General features: G+C 55.8%; 1 protein-coding gene across 3 annotated transcripts in view; it reads right to left on the bottom strand.

The window, feature by feature from the left end:
* Positions 1–398: 398 nt before the first annotated feature.
* MASP1 (MBL associated serine protease 1) overlaps positions 399–19888 on the bottom strand; it is a 52090-nt gene continuing 32600 nt past the window's right edge. Inside the window, exons 10-16 of one of the 3 annotated variants that reach the window (XM_014607105.3) lie at positions 18884–18958; positions 9604–9738; positions 8016–8129; positions 7402–7587; positions 5417–5484; positions 2669–2768; positions 399–1107 (exon numbers count right to left, since the gene is read on the bottom strand). In XM_014607105.3, the coding sequence (XP_014462591.2) occupies positions 917–1107; positions 2669–2768; positions 5417–5484; positions 7402–7587; positions 8016–8129; positions 9604–9738; positions 18884–18958 (869 nt within the window). In that variant the 3' untranslated portion in view covers positions 399–916. Of the gene's footprint in view, positions 1108–2668; positions 2769–4855; positions 4922–5416; positions 5485–7401; positions 7588–8015; positions 8130–9603; positions 9739–11142; positions 14598–18883; positions 18959–19888 lie in introns of those variants that run through there. The other 2 variants (XM_059731259.1, XM_014607104.3) reach the window with 2 other exon arrangements.

Consider the following 19888-nt stretch of genomic DNA (forward strand, 5'->3'; position numbering starts at 1 on the left):
ACCAAGATCCAAGCACCAGCCAGAGAGCCATGGTCTCAATTTGCAACAGAGGAAGCTGAGGTTAGATATTAGGAAAAACTTTCTCATTGGGAGGGTAGTAAAACACCCAGTTACCCAGGCAGGTGGTGGAGTCTCTATCCTTGGAGGCTTATAAGATGTGCCTAGACAAAGCCTTGGCTGGGACGGTGTAGCTAGGGATGGCTCTGCTTGGAGCAGGGGGTTGGACTAGATTAACTAAATTAATGAGGATCAAATGCCGTGGCGTGTACAAACGCCGGATGTGACCTCCTGAGCTCCCTCCCAACCCTCGTTTTCTGCGATTCTATGATTCGAAGTGTCCCATAAAAGGCAACAACCAGTGGCCTCCCAGGAGGAAAGACTGTCATGTTGGGACCCCCTTTTGCATAGCACAGATTGGCATTTAATTAGAAAAAACAATTACAAATATATTAATTCATGAATCAATGATAAATGAATCCCCTTTCCTTTGCAATCCTGGCGTGGCTTCAACGGCAGGTGTTATCGGCAACACTTCATCACCCCAGAGGGTCTGCAAAACCCTACCCTCCCACCCCCTGTCATCATGGTGATTGCATTGGTATTTTACCCTGAGGTTTCCTGGGCTGTACCCAGCTCCAGGCCAAGCTGTCAGCCCAGCCCAGCCTGCATTCTCCCTGAGGGACATGGCTTTGGGCTGGGCAGAGTCTAACTGAGATCTATGCAGGGATCCAGCCCCAGCTTTCCTCCCCTCCATGCCATGAATGAGCTCTCAGACCCAGGGAGGTGAGGTCTTTCGGGGTCTGAGAGAGGAAGGCTGGGGTTTTAGCAGAGGCAGTTGGCAGGGCTCATTCCTGCTTTGTTGGCAGCACCCCAGGTGGTCCCCACCTCCCCAGGGGCCATGGGGAGCAGGGAGGATTCAGTACTCCACTCCCGTGACCTCCTTAATCCAGGCCAAGCTTCGCAGCACGCTGGAGTAGACGCCGTAGCGATCGTTCTGCCCGCAGCCTTCGCCCCAGGACACGGTGCCGAGCAGCTGCCAGTGGTGGTGCTGGTTGCTGAAGGTGACCATGGGTCCCCCGGAGTCCCCGCTGCAAGCGTCTTTTCCTCCTGCATGCAAAAGAGACCGCGGCAGCTTCTCCAGATTATGCATGGGGCCTCCCCTGTGCTGTCCGAGGATCTGCTCCCTTCCCTCCTATGTTGGCCTCCAAGATGCCACCAGTCCCCCTGAAAGGTCCACTGGTATTCCCCACCTCCCAGCCGATAAATCCCATCTCCTCCCAGCTCCCTCTTTCCCTCCTGGATGCTCTCCTGGCTGTATCAACACCCCCAGTCTTGCTGGCTCCAAATCCCTTTCATAGGACCGGAGGTCCTGTTGCCTGTATGCTCAGGGAGTCGAGAGGCCAAGGACCCCCCACCAAATCACTGCTTCACACCTTCTCCCACAGCACAAGAAGTGCCTGAGCTACCAAGAATGCATGATAACAGGCCACAGGTCCAAGCCAGGGGGGATGAGGGCATTGGCAGGGGAGTAACTGTTGACTAAATGCTCGGAGGATCCTAGGAAGAGCATCAGACCGTGTGCTACAGAGGAAGGCAACTCCCTGCCACCCCAGTCTGTGCCTATCTGACCATTTCCTTAGTCTTTTCCATTTCTGACTTGATTTCTCAGCTTTCCCTCGGGCTGTCATTCCTTCCAAGAACCTCCAGCGGGTCCGGTCAAAGAGACCACCAACAAATCCTTGTTTCTTCCATATTGTCTGGGCCATCGTGCCTGCCACAAGCCTTGAACCCCTTGGAGAACCTGCAAGGCATTTACACCGTGGCTGCTGCAGGGATGGGTCCTCCCTGCTTCAGTGGGGAGTGCAGGGCTGGAAGGGGTCACAGAGCCCCGTTTTCCAGGGTCTGGGCTTTCCTGGTTGCCCTTTGCACTTCTTGTCAGGGGCGTTTTAAGCTTCCCCCAAAGGCACTGGGCGTTGGCTGCAGCCCAGGCTGGGATGGGGACTGGGTTGTGCCAATGCTCCTGCTGGGACCCCAAACCGGAGTGTCCTGGCTAGAGGGTTTGGCCCCTCTGCTCAGGGTCAGACTGGTGCTACATTTGGGGTCAGGAAGGAATTTCACCCTATGGTCAGATTGGTACGAGGCGGTGTTTCCTTCCCCTGTAGCAGGGGCATGGCCTCTACCTGGGCTCTCTTGAGCATATATTAACAACCTGGTAGAGAAGTAGGACCTTGGCTGCTGTGGTCCCCCGGCTTTACCTGTGGCAGGTTCAGGTGTGACATCTGAGTTATGTCAGGGTTGATGGTAATTTTACTAAGTGGTTAGATGATGGATTTGTCTGGGATGGTTTGGCCAAGGCTGATTCTGCCTCAGTCCGGGGTTTGGACTAGATGTGACCTCTGGAGCTCCCTTCCAGCCCCACTTCTCAATTTTTAATATGATCCCTGCTCCCTTCCAGGGTGCTAGATTGCTACCAGCTCAGAGGTCAGGCACAGGATTGCATTTCACTGAGGAAATTCCCTGTCCTATTAGTATGAGGATCTGGGAAGGAAAGGCAAGACTTAGCGTTTCCCCTGGGGCCTGGATTTCTTGCAAATGGCTTTAGCTGAGACTGCTGGGGAGCACAAGAGAAGATGCTTGCAGCCAAGTTTGCTGGGAAGGAAGATTTTACCTTCTTTCTCTCCAGCGCAGATCATATCATCCGTCACCTTCCTGTTCAGCTTGGCATAGGTTTCTTTGCACAGCTGCTGGTCCGTTAGCGGGATCTCTACCTGCAACACAACAGGCTTCTGGTTTGCAAATCAGCCTGGCTCAGGGGGCTCGCTCCGGCCCCCACTGCATGGGCTGCAGTCTATCAGGCTGCACGCTGGACTGGGGAATACCAGGGACAGGTTTTAGATGGGACCTTGCCATGTTAATGCATGAGTCTGCATTGCTGGGACTAAAACCCCGCTGTCCCAACCAGCATGGCATCCCCCTCGTGTGCCCTTGCTGCCACTGGAGGGTGATACAACACCACGTTGAGCTGGCATGGGGCTTATTATGGTAAATGGGTCAGTTTGCCTGTATGCAGGAGGCCTGATGGAGTGTTTCCCCATCTCTTTGCATGTATTGAAGGCTCTTTCATCATCTCCAACTGGATGGGGATGGGATTGGGAGTTGCAGCAGTGTCCTTGGAGGTGTGCTGCAGCTCCCAGGCACATGCTTGATGGATCAAAGGGAGGTGGGATGTAGATCACCTGGGAAGGTCACTGCCAGGCTGAGTCCATCCCAGCAGGACTGGGATGGGACCTGAGGATGCCTTGGCAGAGGCAATGGCCATGGAAAGGTCAGCTTTTCATGGCATCTCCCTGTCTTTGAATGCCCACCACCTTCTGCCACCCATGTGTCCACTGCCCTCACAGGCCGCTTTGCCCCTTCTTCCATTAATTCCCCAGGGCAATCTCTGGGGCTCCTTTAAAGTCCAATCTACTGTGATGCCTACAAGAGGCTGGCCATCAGACACGGGTCAGGCTGGGAGGGGCAGTAGATGCATGCTTATTTTTCAGTCCTACTCCCAAGTCCAATTGATATAAAACTCACACGTTCACATATATGCACATACATACATGTGTGCTCACACACACACATATACCTATAGATATGCAATCACACACATCCCCATATATATCTATAGATATATGCCTCATACACACATCCCCATATATACCTATCAAGACACAGGGATGCACACACATAAGTGCACATACATACCTACCCCTACCTACCCCCATACATAAACACACAGATAAGCAGGATCTTTGGGGCTGGGACTGCTCCTGGATGAGTATGGACAGCGTCCCATGCTCCCTGGGGCCATAACTCAAAAAAAATACTATTTATGCTTGTTGCCCTGGGCCCGTGAGACCTCACACTTCATGCTAAGGTTTGCAAGAGGAGGGGAGGCATCTCCCTCCAGGGGTCTAGTCCAGCCTGACTCTAAGGCAAAGAAACCATCCACATGGAAGCAACCCCTGGGGAGTGCTTGTGGGGTTAATGGAGCCTGTTTCCATTTCCTTGGTGGCGTGATGTGCTCACATATGTCTTGTGATCAAGCAAAGCAAAGCAAAGCAAAGCAAAGCAAAGCAATGCAACCCCATCTAGATTTCAACAGCATAGCGGATGTTAAAAATCATGCATTATTTATGCGGCTTTGTAGAGAGTGAAGAGGACGTAGGACCCCACACATGGTTATATAGCTCACATATGATACGTCAGCGCAGCCTAGGCCACGCGGTTAGTCACACAGCTGACAGTAGCCTGGACTGCAGCGGGGGTGAGAAGTTTCAATGCTGTGCTGTGATAAGGTGAGAGGCGAGACTCCAACACAGAGCTGTAATATGGCCAGATATACTAGAGCAATGGTTTTAGCACTGGATGCGCAATTGCAGGGGAAGGGAAAAGTCAAAGCATTAAAAGTCTTTGTCGGTGAATGGTGCTTTCAGTCTTGCTTCTGGCTGGTGGTCTCGGGGTAGGAGCTGTACACTTTGTGCTGGACATTTGACCTCTTTAACCTTTTGGACCTTTCTGACACCATTATTATCTCTCTGGGCGCCTGTACATGTGACGACCTGATGCACTTGAAGCCCCAAAGGCCTCCTAGCTGGGTCAGTCAATTGAGCAAAGTGCCCGTGTTTGCCCATGGATCGATCACTGCCAACAGGCTCATTGATTTTCAGGTGGGCTCTCACCGGTTGCCGGCACCACGCAGACCTTTTTTTGGGAAGCGACTCCTGACTGTTTGCCTAAGAGGTGTGTTTGTTCCTGGCCAAAGTCCTTGGGGCTGTTTGCATCTGGCAGCACAAACAAGCAGCTGAACAGATCTGCCGTCTCTTTAGGGAGGCGTTGGTCTCAGCATGGCGTGAGAGATGTGCAAGTGTTGAATCTGCAAGTGTGAATTTTCAGTTGCTTTCTGCTGAATCTACCGATGCCAATGCACATATAGTTTTACTTTATTTGACAATCTATATATCCTTTGCCCGCCCATCTGATAGAGCGCATTCCCACCCTTGTCACTAAAGTCATTTATTTGGGGATGCCCTGGGCAAACCTAACGCGTGGCACTCAGCAAGATGCCATTGATCCTGACCTTGCACAGAGGCTAGCTCTAGCCATGGTGCCTGTCACATACCCCACACACACAGCACACAGCGCTTCTCAACCCGCAGCCACGCACAGACAGTCATTCTCCCATCGCTGCTAGGAAAAGGTCCTTCTCCCCATCGTACACGTGGGGCAACAGGCCTAGAGCAGGGAAGTGACACACCAAAGGGCACACAGGGAGACCTGGGGAGACCTGCCTCTATGTCCAAAATGCCACACCTGGGTTGGGGCCTCTAGATTAAAGTGTCCTGAGAGGAATAGTAAAAGCCCGTATCACCTCCATCAAGGCATCAGGCAGGCGCTGCAGGAACTGCTTCCCCCATCCGCTGACCATGACGACGGTGCCTGGAAGCAAGAAGGAAAGAGAGGAGTTTGTTCGACCGTGGGTCCCTTGCGCCTTTCTATGCAAGGCTGCAAAAGGCCGTGCTGGTCCCTGGACCCTCCTAAAGGTCTGTGTCAATCCATCTGTGCGGCAAAGCCTTTCTAAGTGATTCTCCCCCTCTATTCAGCACTGGGGAGGCCACATCTGGAGTCGTGTGTCCAGCTGTGGGCCCCCACTGCAGAAAGGATGTGGACACACTGGAGAGAGTCCAGTGGAGGGCAAATAAAATGATTGTGGGGCTGGGGGACAGGACTGGTGAGGAGAGGCTGAGGGAAATGGGCTTATTTCGACTGCAGAAGGGAAGACTGAGGGGGATTGAATAGCAGCTTCAGCTCCCTGCAGGGGGGCTGCAAAGAGGATGGAGCTGGGCTGGTCTCAGTCAGGCCAGACGACAGAAGGAGCAGTGGGCTCAAGTTGCAGCAAGGGATGTTTAAGTTGGATATTAGGAAAAACTCTCACAAGGAGGGTAGTAAAGCACTGGAACAGGCTACCCAGAGAGGTGGTGGACTTTCCATCCTTGGAGGTGTTTAAGACCTGGCTAGACAAATCCGTGGCTGGGATGATGAAGTTGGGGCTGGTCCTGCTTGGAGCAGGGGTTGGACTAGATGGGACCCCCTGAGGTCCTTTCAACCCTCATTGTCTGTGATTTTATGACTCTAACCCAACCCTGTGCTACCAGCAGCTGCACTGAGCCCAGCTCCTTTCATACCCAGCTGGCTCCTGTCTTACGGGAGAGGAGCAAGGACCAACACAGACATCTTTGCCTTATCCACTCTCTGCTGCCAGCTCATAGCTCCTTCTTCCCAGTTTGGCTGCTCTGAGCATCCCGAGTGGGGCAAACACCCAGGAACACGTACAGGACTGGGAAGAGAGGGACGTGCGATGCTGGGCTGAGAGATGTGGGCCTTACACCCTCTGAGGTACCTGGAGGCCAGTTCTCCAGGAGCCCCAGCACTGATGGGGCAGCTGGGGGGTGGCAGGTTGGCCCAGTTCATGCATGGGAAGAGCAGCTGGTCAGCCTTTTTCACTGCAAATGGGGCTACTCCCTCCCTTTCTCAGTCCTGACCTTCATCAGGAAAAATCTTCTTCACTGTTAGAGCAGCAAAGCAGTGGAACAGATGCCAGGGAAGGTGTGGCTTCACCATCACTGGAGGTGTTCAAGAAGAGGTTGGACAGCCACTGGTTGAGGGTGATTTGGTGCAGCGATGCCTATTTTCTACTATAGGTATTTCCTGGGTTTTTGGGCATTGCTGGTTGTCCCAGCCCTCCCTTTCTGCTATATGTGTCAGGGTGTTTTTAAGCCTTCCTCATAGGTGTTGGATGTTGGCTGCATCCCAGTCTGGGGATGGGGACTGGGCTGTGCCAGTGCTCCTGTTGGGACCAAAGCTAGCCGTTCCCAGCTAGAAGGTCTTGTCCCTCCATGCAGGGTTGGCCCGACAGCAGATTTGGGGTCAGGAAGGAATTTTCTCTTGTGGTCAGACTGGTATGGACTGGTGCGGGGTGGGAGAAGCTGGTCTTCCCCTGCAGCAGGGCGACGGCCTCTGCTTGGGGTCTCTTGAGCATATATTAACCACCCTTTACACAAGCAGGATGTTCACTGCTGCGGTTCCCTGCTTTCTCTGTGGCAGACAAGACCTTCTCCCTCCTGCATCTGTGTCCAACCGGAATGCAATCCGGGCTCACGGTAGATTGCTTTTTCCTCTAGACCAACACAGCTACAACCAGGATACCAACCAGGGAATGGATGTTTATGGCCTGGTCCTGCTTGGTACCTTTGAAGCCCACCACTGATGTCTTTATCCAGGGACGCCCTCCCCATCCTCCAGCCTTTCAGAGCCTCTGTCCCATGCTCGCAACGAGAACAAAGAGCCCACTCTTGCCTTCGCTGGGTGACCCATCGGGGAAGCAAACCGGCATGACGTAGTCATTCAACACCACCTGGCTAGACAGCTCCACCAGGCCCAGGTCGTACTGGAAGGTGGTGGGGTGGTAGGCGGGGTGGAGGATGAGGTTTTTGGGTTCCAGCTGCTGCTCGGTGTCATCTTTCTTGAGCGTCTTGTGCTTGCCTGGAAGGGAGGCAAGGAGCAGGGAGATGATCCCATGGGGCAGGGCCACCCTGTGACATTTCCAAAGGGGCACCTGCTTTCCTGAGCCCTTCAAGGTCATCCTGGGTCATGGAGAACAAGTGGCTCCAAAGGGGACCTGGCTTGGTAGATGCATAAGAAGTTGGCAGGTCCTAGCTGGGTTATGGCTACATGAGCCAGGGCATAGAGGACCTCATATCCAGCCCCCCAGAGAGGTTTGGGAGAAAGCTGGTGTGGGGTGTGTGAGCTAGGGCATGCTTGGTGGCTGGCAGGTGCTCCAGGAGATGCCAGACTGCATGGTGATAGGGTTGGGGGAGAAAACCACACTACTGCTGGCCCGGCGGGCTCTGCTCCCACCCAGCTGCCTCAGCCCATATCTCAATCCGGGGTCCCAATCCCCATGCACTCACCCAGGATGACCTTGAAGGAAGAAGGGCTGATGACATCCAAGCTGCGGAGAGCTGGGTTCTCCGGGTCCAGCATATGGTGGAGGCAGTGGGCAGCTGTCACAATCCACTTGTTCCCTGGAAAAGCAGTGGTCAGCAGGCTTGTCCAGCCAGCCTAGCCCAGCCTAGTCCCAGCGCATGGGGTAGCTCGCAGCACCCCTCATCTCATACAGCCCCTTTCCCCTAAGGACCAAGGTCACACATCGGTTCCATCTTATCCCAGTTATGGGGGAAAAAAACCCCATCAGAGGCCTAAGAGGTGGTTACTAATGTGCAGTTGATCTGACAGCACCCCCTAGGAGCTGGTACTGGGTGGCTAGAGATGCTGCCCATGTCCCACCCTGCACCACTGTTAGGGTGTCCTTCCTCCTAGTCATCGCTCTGGTGAGTCTTTGCAGGGCAGAGCAGAGGGCAGTGCAAAGGGTCCCAGCCCCTGTGGATCCAGGCCTGGGAACAAGGTCTGAGCAGAGATCGGGTGCATCTGAGGAGACCTGGGGTGAAGCCTCATCCTCAACCTGCCAATGCCGAGGCCTTTAGCCATGCATCTCAGTCCTGGGCCTCCTCCCTGCTATCAGGTAGTAGCAGCTGTGTTGGGCAAGTGGCATTGAAGCCTATGCATAGTCACAGAGCCCTGGGGCTGGAAGGGAGCTCCGGAGATGACATCTAGTGCAACCACTGCCTGAGGCAGGATCAGCCCTGTGCAAACCAGCCCAGACAGCCATCCAAACAACCCTAGAGCACAGGCTTGTAGAAGAGCACAGCCCAGTGCTAGCAGCGTAGCTAATGCAGTATCTGGGGGCAGTTCACTCCTCTCTACCAGTGCAGACGCTGCTGGGTTTCACCCTGCCTTTGGACTGCCCATTGCTCCTATTTCTGACCCTGCTGGGCCACGTGATGGGGAGATCTGCTGTTAGAGATGCTTTTCTTGGATTAAAACTTTGAATCAACATTTCTTTCCTTCCTCTCTGCGGGCAGCCGGGCTGGGTGTTAAAGGCTGCGTTTGAAGTAGCTGGAGAGAACCTCAGTGTTGGATCCAACTTTTCTTGTCCCGTTCAAGTAAGTCCTGCTTTGCGAAGCTGCAGGGAGATATTACCTATAGCACAACACAACTGCATTATCCCTCCCAATTCACTCACAGGATCGAACTCAGTCTCGGAGAAAAACAGTGAGTTTCTACTCCAGCTTCTTCTCCAGCAAAGTTAGGAAAAACTTTCTCATGAGAAGGGTAGTAAAGCATTGGATCAGGCTACCCAGAGAGGTTATAGAGTCTCTATCCTTGGAGGATTTGAAGACCTGGCTAGACAAAGCCTTGTCTGGGATGATGTAGTTGGGGCTGGTCCTGCTTGGAGCAGGGGGTTGGACTGGATGTGACCTCCTGAGGTCCCTTCCACCCCCATTATCTATGATTTTATGAGTCTACTCTGTCCTGCAGCATGCAGAGTCAACGGGGCTTTGTCCTTTTCCTCTTCATCCTCCTCTGCACTGAATCATAACACCTCCTGTCTTCAGCTCCCCGCTGCATCCAGCTTTGCCTGCGCAAGGACTTTCTTACCTAGCAGCGAGCCTCCACAGAAGGGCATCCCATTCCTATAGAGCATGGCAATCCATGGAGATACCCCTTTCTGGGCGTAGCGTCCATTGGTAATCCGGGCCAGCAAACTTCTGGAGAACTTTGGCTTCCCACACACTGAAACCACAGGGCACAAGGTCAGGCATCAGAGGCACTTGCTGAGCTACTCTGAGACACGGAGCTTGCAAGCGGAGGCAGATCCTGAGACTGGTTGTTTGCTTGGGTGAAGCTGGGAGATTTCCAAAGCAACTAGAGTGAAGAGCAAGCTAGGGCCTGAGAAACTGGACTCGAGTGCAAAGCATCGCAGGACAAATCTCACCTCCAGCTGAGCTGCAGTCGTTCCCCAAAGACCTTTCACATCTGCCTTCACGGCTCTGCATCCCGCTGGCTGATGTGAGCTCTCTACACATCTCTGTGCATGTTCATACTAAGTGCAATGGAGCTACCTGCCAGCATCATGGAGCAACATAGAGCCTATTTATGAGCCTCACCCAACCGGGAAGCCAGTGATAAAGGGTCCCTGGAGTCACACCCTCTGCAGCCCATGATCCTTAGATTTGTTGGGACAACCCCTGAGAGCCGTGGCTTGGGTGTTACTCGGGCACACAGGGTAGCGGACAGCAATCGAAATAGTTCCCAGTGGGAACTTAGGCACCTACACATGCATTCTTAGATCTGGCTCGGCATAGGGAGGAGAAGGTGTGGAGACACTCAGAAATGCCCAGCAATTTGTCCCATTAAGAAGGAACAGCCAGCCCTATTAACTGCAAGGAGGGGGCCAGGGAGCTGTGCTGGGGACAGAGCAACCCTTCCCTCTGCGGGGCTGCTCCAAACCCTAACCGACCTCATTTTGCTTTGGAGGCTGGAAAAGGAGCTTCGAAGCTCCCCGCAGAAGCCAGAAGGCACCCCATTTTATCCACCTTTTATCTCTCTCTTCCCCCCTGCAGTACCACGGTGGCCTGTTCACATTAGGTTTGCATGCGTTCCTCTGCCCCTTGCTCCCCCAGGAATGGCTCCGATACTGTCAGTTGAGCCCCTGAAAGGCTGTCGTCAGCCAGCGTCAGCCAGTCCATGAGCACACCAATACTCACCCCCAAAACTCACCAATACTCCCCCCAGACACGGTGTTACTCTGATGTGAGCTCTCTGGCAGGCATGGTCATTGGCGTCAGAGAGATGCACCCTGGTACGACCCATTCCCTGCGCTTGCAAGGGCTGGATATTGGTGGATCCCCTCTTCTCATCATCCTTTGTGCTTTTAGGGATTATTTCTACTTTGGGGTTTGGGGGAGACGGATGTGATGTAGAAGGAGGGCGGCTGTGGTGCTCTGAGCTGAGCTCATATCATGGCAGAGCTATGCCTTGGGGGGTGGGCTGTGCAGAAGGCAGGATAACGTGGTTGTAGGATGGGACGAGGTGTTGGGGTGGGGGTCTGCCACCAGCAAGCATCCACCCCCCGTCTGCTGTGCTGCAGTTTGCCCATTCGAAGTGCTCCCCGCCATGGCATCCTTGGACGCTGGCTTTATCCACACAAGGGGCTTTATTTGGTTCTCAGGAAGGATAATACAGACCGTACATACGTAACACGAGGCGCTTGACAGGAGGCCGTACAAAAATATATCAACAATATCATATCGTCTAGCTACGCGAAGGCAAACGGAGTACAGTTCGTGGCACGCGGGTAACATAAAGGTATGGCTTGCGCAGCATGGTCCTGGCTTCGGTGCTGGCAGCCTCAAGGGGCAGGGGGTCTTGCTCCTGACTCCGGGGAGACTCCCATGGAGGGGGTAAAACCCAGTAAGACTGAGGCTCGGCCCAGTGGGAGCTGCAGGCGTCCAATGGAGCAAGTGCCCTCTCGATATGGAAGTGTGTCAGGGGCTTGGCAAGTGTGCAAAGATGACACGGGGCATCTTTTCTGACTTGGAGAGATGCCCAGGGTGCGATACACCAGAGGTGAGGAGTGTCAGGTGTAGTGGGGAGGCACCTAGACTTCTCCTGGACTCAGAAGGAGACTTTTCTGGTCCTGTAAGTGAATACAACCCCACGGGGCAAATGCAGACCCCTTGTCTTTGCTCTCTGACCAGGGAGGGGGAGGACGAGAGAGGGGAGGGACGGTGATAGGGAGGAAATGAGAAGAAAGGAAGGGGAAGAATTGACCTCTCCAAACCCCCCACCAAAATGTTAGGACTCCGTGAGCCGGGTCACTAAGGGGACTGGGCTCTGGGCAAGCCGGGCTCTCGGCAAGCGCCCCCTCACTTCACCCCGGGGTAGGGGCTGGTGGAGCAGAGCTCTTCAAAGGGGAAAGCCAGGGATAGATCTGGCTCCTGGGGTCCGAGATGATGAAGGCAGAAGGGGCCGTCAGGCTGGCAGCAGCCCCACTCCAGGCCCACCGGCTGCCGGATGGATGCTGGTTGCTTCCCAGAGAAAGCTCCAGGCTCAAAGCAGATGCCACGGGGCGTAACACCCAGAGGCCCAGGGCAGGCTTGCAAATGCCCATGAAAAAGGCCTGCACCAGCGCAGTGAGCCAGGAGAGGGAAGGCACCTCAGTGCATGCCTGCGTGAGTATGCCACCTTCCCCCTCTCTCCTTGCAGGGCTGGCTCTGCTCCATCTCGCTGGTGCAGTTTGCTAATACCGGGGTTTTCTCCTCACAAGGCACTGAGGGTGACAGGCGCTACCTCCAGACATGACAGGCTGAGTGGGGACAATGTGGCCCACTGAACTGCAGGTGCATCCATCAAGATGAATCTCAGCGCATCGCTTTGCAGCCCGGGTCTTGGGCTGAGAGGGAAGAAAGGGGAAGCCTGCTTGCTAAGCTCCCTGGGCCCCTAGGAGAGCAGAAAGGCAGGATCAAACAGCGGGGAGAAAAAGAACCACAGGGCTGAAGAGCTGGGCTTGGTGCCCATCTCTGCCACAGATTCACCGTGGGGCGTTGGTCAAGTCACTTGCCGTCTCTGGGGCCTGCCTTCTCCCTTTGACTTTGTTGTCTCTGACTGCAGAAGCTGGGTCTCAAATGCCGAATGGCATTTGGCATTTGCTCTGCCCCAGCTCAGGAAAGACCCATGTTGGGGTAAGAGGGGCAAGAAGACTGAATGCCGTGCACGGGGAAAGCTTTCACTGCATCTGGTAAAACAGGCTTTGCACAGAAGAGGCCTGGGAAACACGAGTTGTCAGGAGAGGAGGGGGAACTGGGATTTTTAGCCTGCAGAAGAGACAACCGAGGGGGGATTTGATAGGCGCCTTCAACTAGGACAGGACTAGGAGCAACGGTCTCAAGTTGCAGCGGAGGAAATGCAGGGTGGAGATGAGGAGAAACTTTCTGACTGAGCGGGAGGTCTCCAGCCCTGGAAGTTTTCAAGAGCAGCTTGGCCAGACCCTTGGCTGGCCTGGGTTAGCCAGGGATGATCCTGCCCTGAGCAGGGGGATGGACCAGATGTGATCTCCTGAGGGTCCTTCCAACCCTGCCATTCAATTCTGTGGTTTGGTAGCTGCGCTGGGGCAGATCCTGGAGTGACTGGAGAAGTGGAGTGGCTTTGGGTTGACACTACTGCAAAGGAGATCAGAATCAGGCCAGCTAGCTCTGAGCCAGCCACGAAACCTAGCCGAAAAATGACAGGAGGAATGGGACAGAGACAGGCCTGTCAATGGTTTTCAACACCCGCCCGGAGCTTCTTGCGCGGCGCATCGGGGAGGCAGGGCAGGAAGGGAGGGCTGGGTCTAAAAATGGCTGTGGATGCTGCAGAGAAAACACGCTGTGCCTGCATCTCCCGCGACTCCGCTCTGGCAAAGGTGGCACGATGAGCATCTTGTGGGCTTCCCCACCAAAGCGGGCATGGAGAGAGAGCAGAGGGATCTGGCACAAAGGGACGCCACATGTCCAGATGAAAGGGGTTGTTCTGTCTCCATCGCTCCCCTAGCTCGTGGCCTCTCTGCTGCCATCAGGGCTGGGGCTGGAGCGGGCTCCAACTGGGGGAGCATGGACACATGGGGACGACGCGATACGTGGAAGGAGGGACCGGTTGAGGCCTGGAGCGTGACCGAGTCCAGCCAGAGTCCTGCCTGCTGGCTGAGCTCCGCCAAGCTCATCTCTCCAGCTGGGGGTCCGGCAATGTCCACCTCCCAGAGGCGCCCACGTTCTCCTCCACCCAGTCCACGTAGTTCGACACTTTGGTGTACACCCCGTACACTTGCTTGCTCCCGCACTCTTCCGGCCCGCCCCACGAGACCAGCCCCTGGGCCACCCACCGCTGGGTGCCGGGGTCCTGGATGACGAAGGCTCCCCCGCTGTCGCCCAGGCACGTGTCTTTCCCCCCTTCGTAGTAGCCGGCGCAGAACATGTTCTCGGTCACGCTGTAGTTCCCCGAGCGGGACTCGTAGCTCGCCTTGCACTCGGCGTGCGGGACGACCGGCAGCTTGACGTACTGCAGGATGTCGGACAGGGTCCGCATGCCCGAGCTGATGATCTCGTCCACGGTGATGTTGGGGTTGGAGATGCCCCAGCCGGCCACGAGACCCAAGGTGTTGGGGTGCGGCCCCTCCAGCTCGTGCTCGAACTGAGGCAGGCAGACGGGCATGACGTAGGGCCCCATGACCACCCTCTCTTTCAGCTTGACCAGGGCGATGTCGTGGTTGTAGTTCTGGATGTCGAACCCCGCGTGGAGGACGATCTTCTCCACCGTCCGGTTGACCGCGGCCATCTTGCGCCGCACGTCGTGGAGGCCCAGGTAGACGGTGACGTGCTCTTTGGACACCGGGATGACCGTGTTGTCCCGGCGCTGGGAGCGGAGGACGTGGGCCGCCGTTAGCACCCACGAGTCGGAGAGCAGGGCCCCGCTGCCGAACCACTTGTCGTTGGGCACCCGGGACGTGTCCTCCACCACGATCAGGGCCTGCCAGGGGAAGGAGCCGGGCTCCGCGTTGCGCCCGCCGATGATGCGCTTGATGATCCCGGGCAAGGAGCGAACGGGCCGTCCGCACACTGGGGAGAGAAGAGACAGGGCCGTTACGCCAATGCCGCAGCAGCAAAGAGCGGGGGAAAGGGCTCCCTGGTAGATTATGCCAGCGTCAAGCATCCCCTCCAGTCCCAAATGCTCTTTGTTACCGGCTTCTGTGGACAACCCCCCTCACTCACTCTCTCTTCTCTGCTGCTTGTCTTGGGCTGATTTTGACCCCCCACAGGTCCATTCCCTCCTTCCTGATCGCTTGGGCCCTTGCAGACACGTCCGGGAGGGAGGTTGCTAGTTCTGCCTTCATCCTAGAGAGTCTACTCTCATCCTACGTTCATCACGTGCCCTAGAGAGTCACTTGCACCATCCATAGCTGGGTTGAACTAGCCCTGATGCCAGCTTGGGATCCTCATCCTTATGCATCCTTCTCCTCAGCCCTTTAGGGAGGCCAGTGCTGTGTCCCAAAGGCTGGGGACAGTGAGGCATAGAGATGGGAAGTGACTTGCCCAAGGTTACACAGTGAATTAGTGGCAGAGCCAGCAGTGACGGGCTGCCTCCATCCCCTCCCCTTCCAGCCACTGTGCCTCTTGCCTCTAGATCCTCCTCCTTCTCCTTTGGGACATCCTTCCTTTGCTGTTATTGATGTACTTTGCTCCATGACACGGACTGCCTTTGCACCCCCGTGCCCCTGCTCGCACCAGATGGAGCCCCACGGAGAAGGGGCAGCCTGGCGGCATAATCCACCCGCAATGATGCATGCCCGCAGCTCAGCGCCATCCATCATTGCACCAAAGGAAGCCCCAAGTACCTTCGTGGGGGCAGGCGGGGAGGAAGCATTGGGGGTCCCTCCACGCCCCTCCGGCACACGAGCGCTCAAACGAGGCCACGAAGATCGCACCGCCAGTGACCTGCACTGGAAGGTCTTCGAGGCTGGGCCCGACCGCACAGGACACCAGCAAGTCAGGAGCTGGGAGGGAGGCATCTTCAGGGCTAGATGCCCCCTCGGGCTTTCCAGCGACGGGTTCGAGTCCAGCTGGAATTCGGTGCTCAGATAGAGACGCTCTGCTCGCCTCTAGGCCGGGTCTTTCCGCCAGCAGCCCCTTGTCTCCTCCACCCCCACCACAGCTGCCCGAGGTCCCTCTAGGTCCCTAAGGAAATGCATTTAATTGCCTATTGGGTCCATCCCCGGGAAGGTGCTGGAGCATCCCAAAAACACACGGCTCGATTCCAAGCTCGCTGGCAACACCTCGGCATAGAGGCAACTCACACCTTGGACTTTGACCTGGCTTATGTCTCGTGCAGGTTGCTTTACGCCCTGCCCAGAGTCAGGCCTGCTCTGGATTCCCCCTGTTGCTCAGTAAGAATGGGGTCAGGCTCATTTGACCCCCTCACCGAAAGCCTGGCCCGCGTCACACCTCCTCTGCGGAGCTGGCCCTGGCGCTGCAGTAACCGAGGGGGTTGCAAGCCAAATGGCAATGCTGCCATGATGCTCAGAGGCTGGCAGTGAAATGGGAGCACGTGGAGGCCACTGAAAGACCCAGATGGGGGCTAGGAAACAACCTCCCAGCTGTCCAGGCTCACACAAGCAAGCCCCTTTGGTCACCCACTGCTGCAATCTAGACTAGTCCTTGACCTGCCCTAGTTAGTAGATCCTGAATTGCTCTCTCAGGAGCCCTAATTTGCATCCCTGTCCCACTAAAGTATCCCCCAGGCTATTCATGCAGCTCCTTTAGCCCAGCTGGAGAAGGAAAGGTGCCCATTAGAGAAGGGGCGCATGGAGAGAGGCTGCAGTGGTGCTTCACTGGGTGGAGAGGATGGAAGAAAGCAATGGGATAAACAGTCTCTGAGGCCCCACACGATGTGCTTAGTCTTGCCTGGTCCCCGGGAGGCTGAGCTGGGAGTAAGTCACTCCCCCTGGCACCTGCAGTCAAACGGGGCCACCTGGGGATGTGGACAGTGAGGCAGGGGGTGACCACCAGCACAGCGCTTGATATGATCCCCTTTCATAAGCCTCACATTACCCCAGGCACAGGGAGAAGCAGCAAGTCCAGCTTCCAGGCAGGGAAACTGAGGCACAGAGGGGTGACGATGATTGCTTGTAGCTGCCGAGCAAGCCAGGGACAGGCCTGGCAGACAAATGCACGGGGGCAACAGACATGGATCGTCGTGGCTCTCAGCCACGTGCCCACACAACACGAAGAGCTCTGTCCTGCAGAGCAGAGACACCAGCCGCACGGCTGCAAGCTGGTGGCCGAGTTACTTTTGCACCGCATTGCTATGTCCGAGACCCGGCCCTGGGAGGGAACATTTGCCTAGGCAAGGGTGACACCTCTCGGATGGGGCTCGGGGGCGTGCGAAGGTGGGCACGCAGGGATGCATTTAGTATTGTAAGGAACACAAAGATGCTTAGCCCAAAAATTCCTGCATCTCTGCCTCATCCAGCTGTCAGGCTGTGCCAAAGCCTGGCAGAGATGGGGTGAGGAAGCTCTCCCAGCTATGTATTTTAGATCACCCCTCCCATGCCAGCAGCAGGAATCTTGCATGGGGGTGACTCTGCTCTGGTGCAACAGGGAGTTGAGCAAGGGTTCATAGCCATTAATTTCTGCCAGCTGCAGGCCCCAGGTACCCGGCCTTCTTGTCTGAGCATAAAGGAGACCCAGCAGTGGGTGATGGAGGACAAGCCTCCCTCCATGCAGCCCTTCCTCCTGCCTCACCTCCACCCCGGTGGAGCAGGATTGCCTCTGCCAGATGGGCTATGGCATGGTTGGGGCTTGGGAATTCAGTGGTGTATGGCCGAAACCTGCATTTGGGAAATGCTCCCAGGCTCCCTTTGCATGGGAGTCCACAGAGAATTTTTTTTTAAAAAATTATTTTGAAGGAAAAATTTTCATGTCCCAGGTCAAATGAGCCAGATCAGGTCCAAATTCATTTGAATCATTCAAGAACCCTGCTACCAGCAAGCATTCTCCACCCCAGCCTGGGGCTTCAGATACTTCTAGATCCTTTGGCGGGCATCCTACATGCAAGCCTAAGCCTGGGGGTCCACCACAGGGAATGCCATCGGACTGCTGGGTTGACTGGGAAGCAGGGAGAGGGGGAGGCCGGCAGGGAGGTCATGCTTTTTGGGCATTTGCTTCCAATATCTGCTACCCCCAAGCCTCTTGGCCTGGGGGCCAGGAAGACAAACAGGCAGAGGTATCCCTGGAAAGAGCCTGGCCTCTCCATGCAGGATGTGTCTCCTAGGCAGGGGACCTGCATGTGCAATGGGAAGTGTGTGTGAGTGTGACTGTGCAGAAACGTGCAGGGAACTTTCTCTTTCCAGCCTGGCTTCTTTCCAAAGGGCCGGACCACTCTCCCTGGCACTGGCACGGGATGGGAACAGGGTACGCCTCTTGCCCTTTGGCATTTGCTGAGAGGTGTTTTTGTTGGCGACAAAAAAGCTGCACACACCACAGGGTGCATATGCATGTGTGTAGAGCAGGAGCAGCCGGCTCAGCTGGTTTGTAACTCAAACTGGCTTCCTCTTGGCCAGAACGGGCCTGCTGCTCAGAGAGGGGCAAGACAGGGCTGTTTGCCAGGCTCTAGCACAAAGATGCCCTCGTGCAGCAGCTTGGCCCTGAGGTCTTGCAAGCCAACACACTAGGGTAGGAACAAGTGAGCCCTTAACAACAATCCCTCCTTTGACACTGCCTTCTCCTGGGTTCTTGGGCCCACCCCTGAATCTCTCAGCCTCAGTGTCTCCAGCTGTGAAATGGGGGCAAGGCCCATACAAGTGAGTGGATGTTGGAAAAGCACCTTGATGCCTGCTCTATAAAAGTTTCTCCAGCACCATGGGGCTGGGCCTGTATTGAAAGACCTGCCTCTGCCGGCTACCTGGTTTTGGCTGGGCTTGGGGGTGGATTCATAGTGCTGTAGGGGCCAAATTGCACCAGTGCAATGTTCCTGACACATCCAGTGACTTCAGGGGCTGGATTTGAGCCCCGTGCCTTAGCAACAGGTCTTAGCTGATACCCGTGATCTCAATGCCTATGCACTTTGGGGGCCCCACTTTTGTGACTTCCCCCCATCTCTACAGCACTCACTGCTGAGTCCTACAGGGCAAAGAGGTGGCTTTTTCCCTGGGGATGAGGTTTGTGTCTCTGCAGCATAGTCTTTGAGGTGGGCATCGGTCTATTGGGGAGGCACCACGTCGCTCCAGGCCTGGAGCGCAGCCAGCAGAACTGGGCTAACGCTTCCCACCCTCGCCCCATGCCCCTACATCCCCTCAGCATGCAGCACAAGTGGCTGTGAGAGGGCATCTCCAGAGCTTTCCAGGTACCTGGTCGACAGGATGGCAGCTTGGTTCCCAGCTCCTCGCTCCTCCAGATCCCGTTCTCATCGCAGGTGTATATGCCTGGAAGACAGCAAGATGTTAGCCCCATGGCCTGGACGCACCAGGGTTTGCGTGTGCATGGCTGGAGGGCCTGCGCTGTGCCCATACAGGGGTCAGCCCTTCCTAAACACAGGTCTATCATGCGTCATGATAAATCCTAGGGCCCTGGGTCGCACTTGAGTAGCTGGACTGGCATAGACGTCCACAAAGGCAGAACCAGAGTGTTTGTCCGAGGGCAGAAGGGCTGCATGGAAAGGTTGCCTCTCCAGCCCTAGCCTCCACTAGCAGGTCTCACAGCTGGCACCGCTTGATACCTCCGTGGTTGGATCTGTGATGTGGGGTCCCATGCTCTAGCGGGCACCTGCAGCTCTTCCTGAAGGCAGGGGGCATGTGGCTGTTGTGGTCAGCACCTCGTGATGCCCAGGTGGCAGCCTCCGCTGCCCTCTGCTTTCCCCAGCCCTCTCCGTGGCTCTCACTTCTGCATGGATGAGCTCCAGCAGGAAGCATCTTCCAAGGTCACCACACCGTAAGGATGGGGGCAAGCGCAAAGGAGAAGTCCTGCCTTCGGAGACGTGGCTTGTGCCCTTGTGAGCTGCCCCGGCCCATGGGCAGAAGCAGTTTGGGAAGCCTCTCACTGCAGTCTGCAGCCATCATGGACCATCCAAAGCAGTTACCGGAGGTCCCTGCCTCTTCTCCATCTCCATGGGCCACTGGGCTGCTCAGGGCACAGCAGGGTCTGCGTGCTGGGGTGGGGAGATGAGCAGATCACACACCCTGACATACTGGTCTGCAGAGGGTGAAGGGATGGAGGCACCAGCTGGCTTGAAGAAGCAGCACGTGGGGGCTGTATGGCACGAAGCTGGCTCTGGGGAGACTGCTCCAAGCCAGGTTAAAGGCACAGAGCTAATTCAGCCCAGCTGGTGCCGGGGAGACCTGGGAAGCCAAGCGCTA

Source organism: Alligator mississippiensis, chromosome 7 (assembly GCF_030867095.1).
Source record: "Alligator mississippiensis isolate rAllMis1 chromosome 7, rAllMis1, whole genome shotgun sequence".
Lineage (NCBI taxonomy): Eukaryota > Metazoa > Chordata > Crocodylia > Alligatoridae > Alligator > Alligator mississippiensis.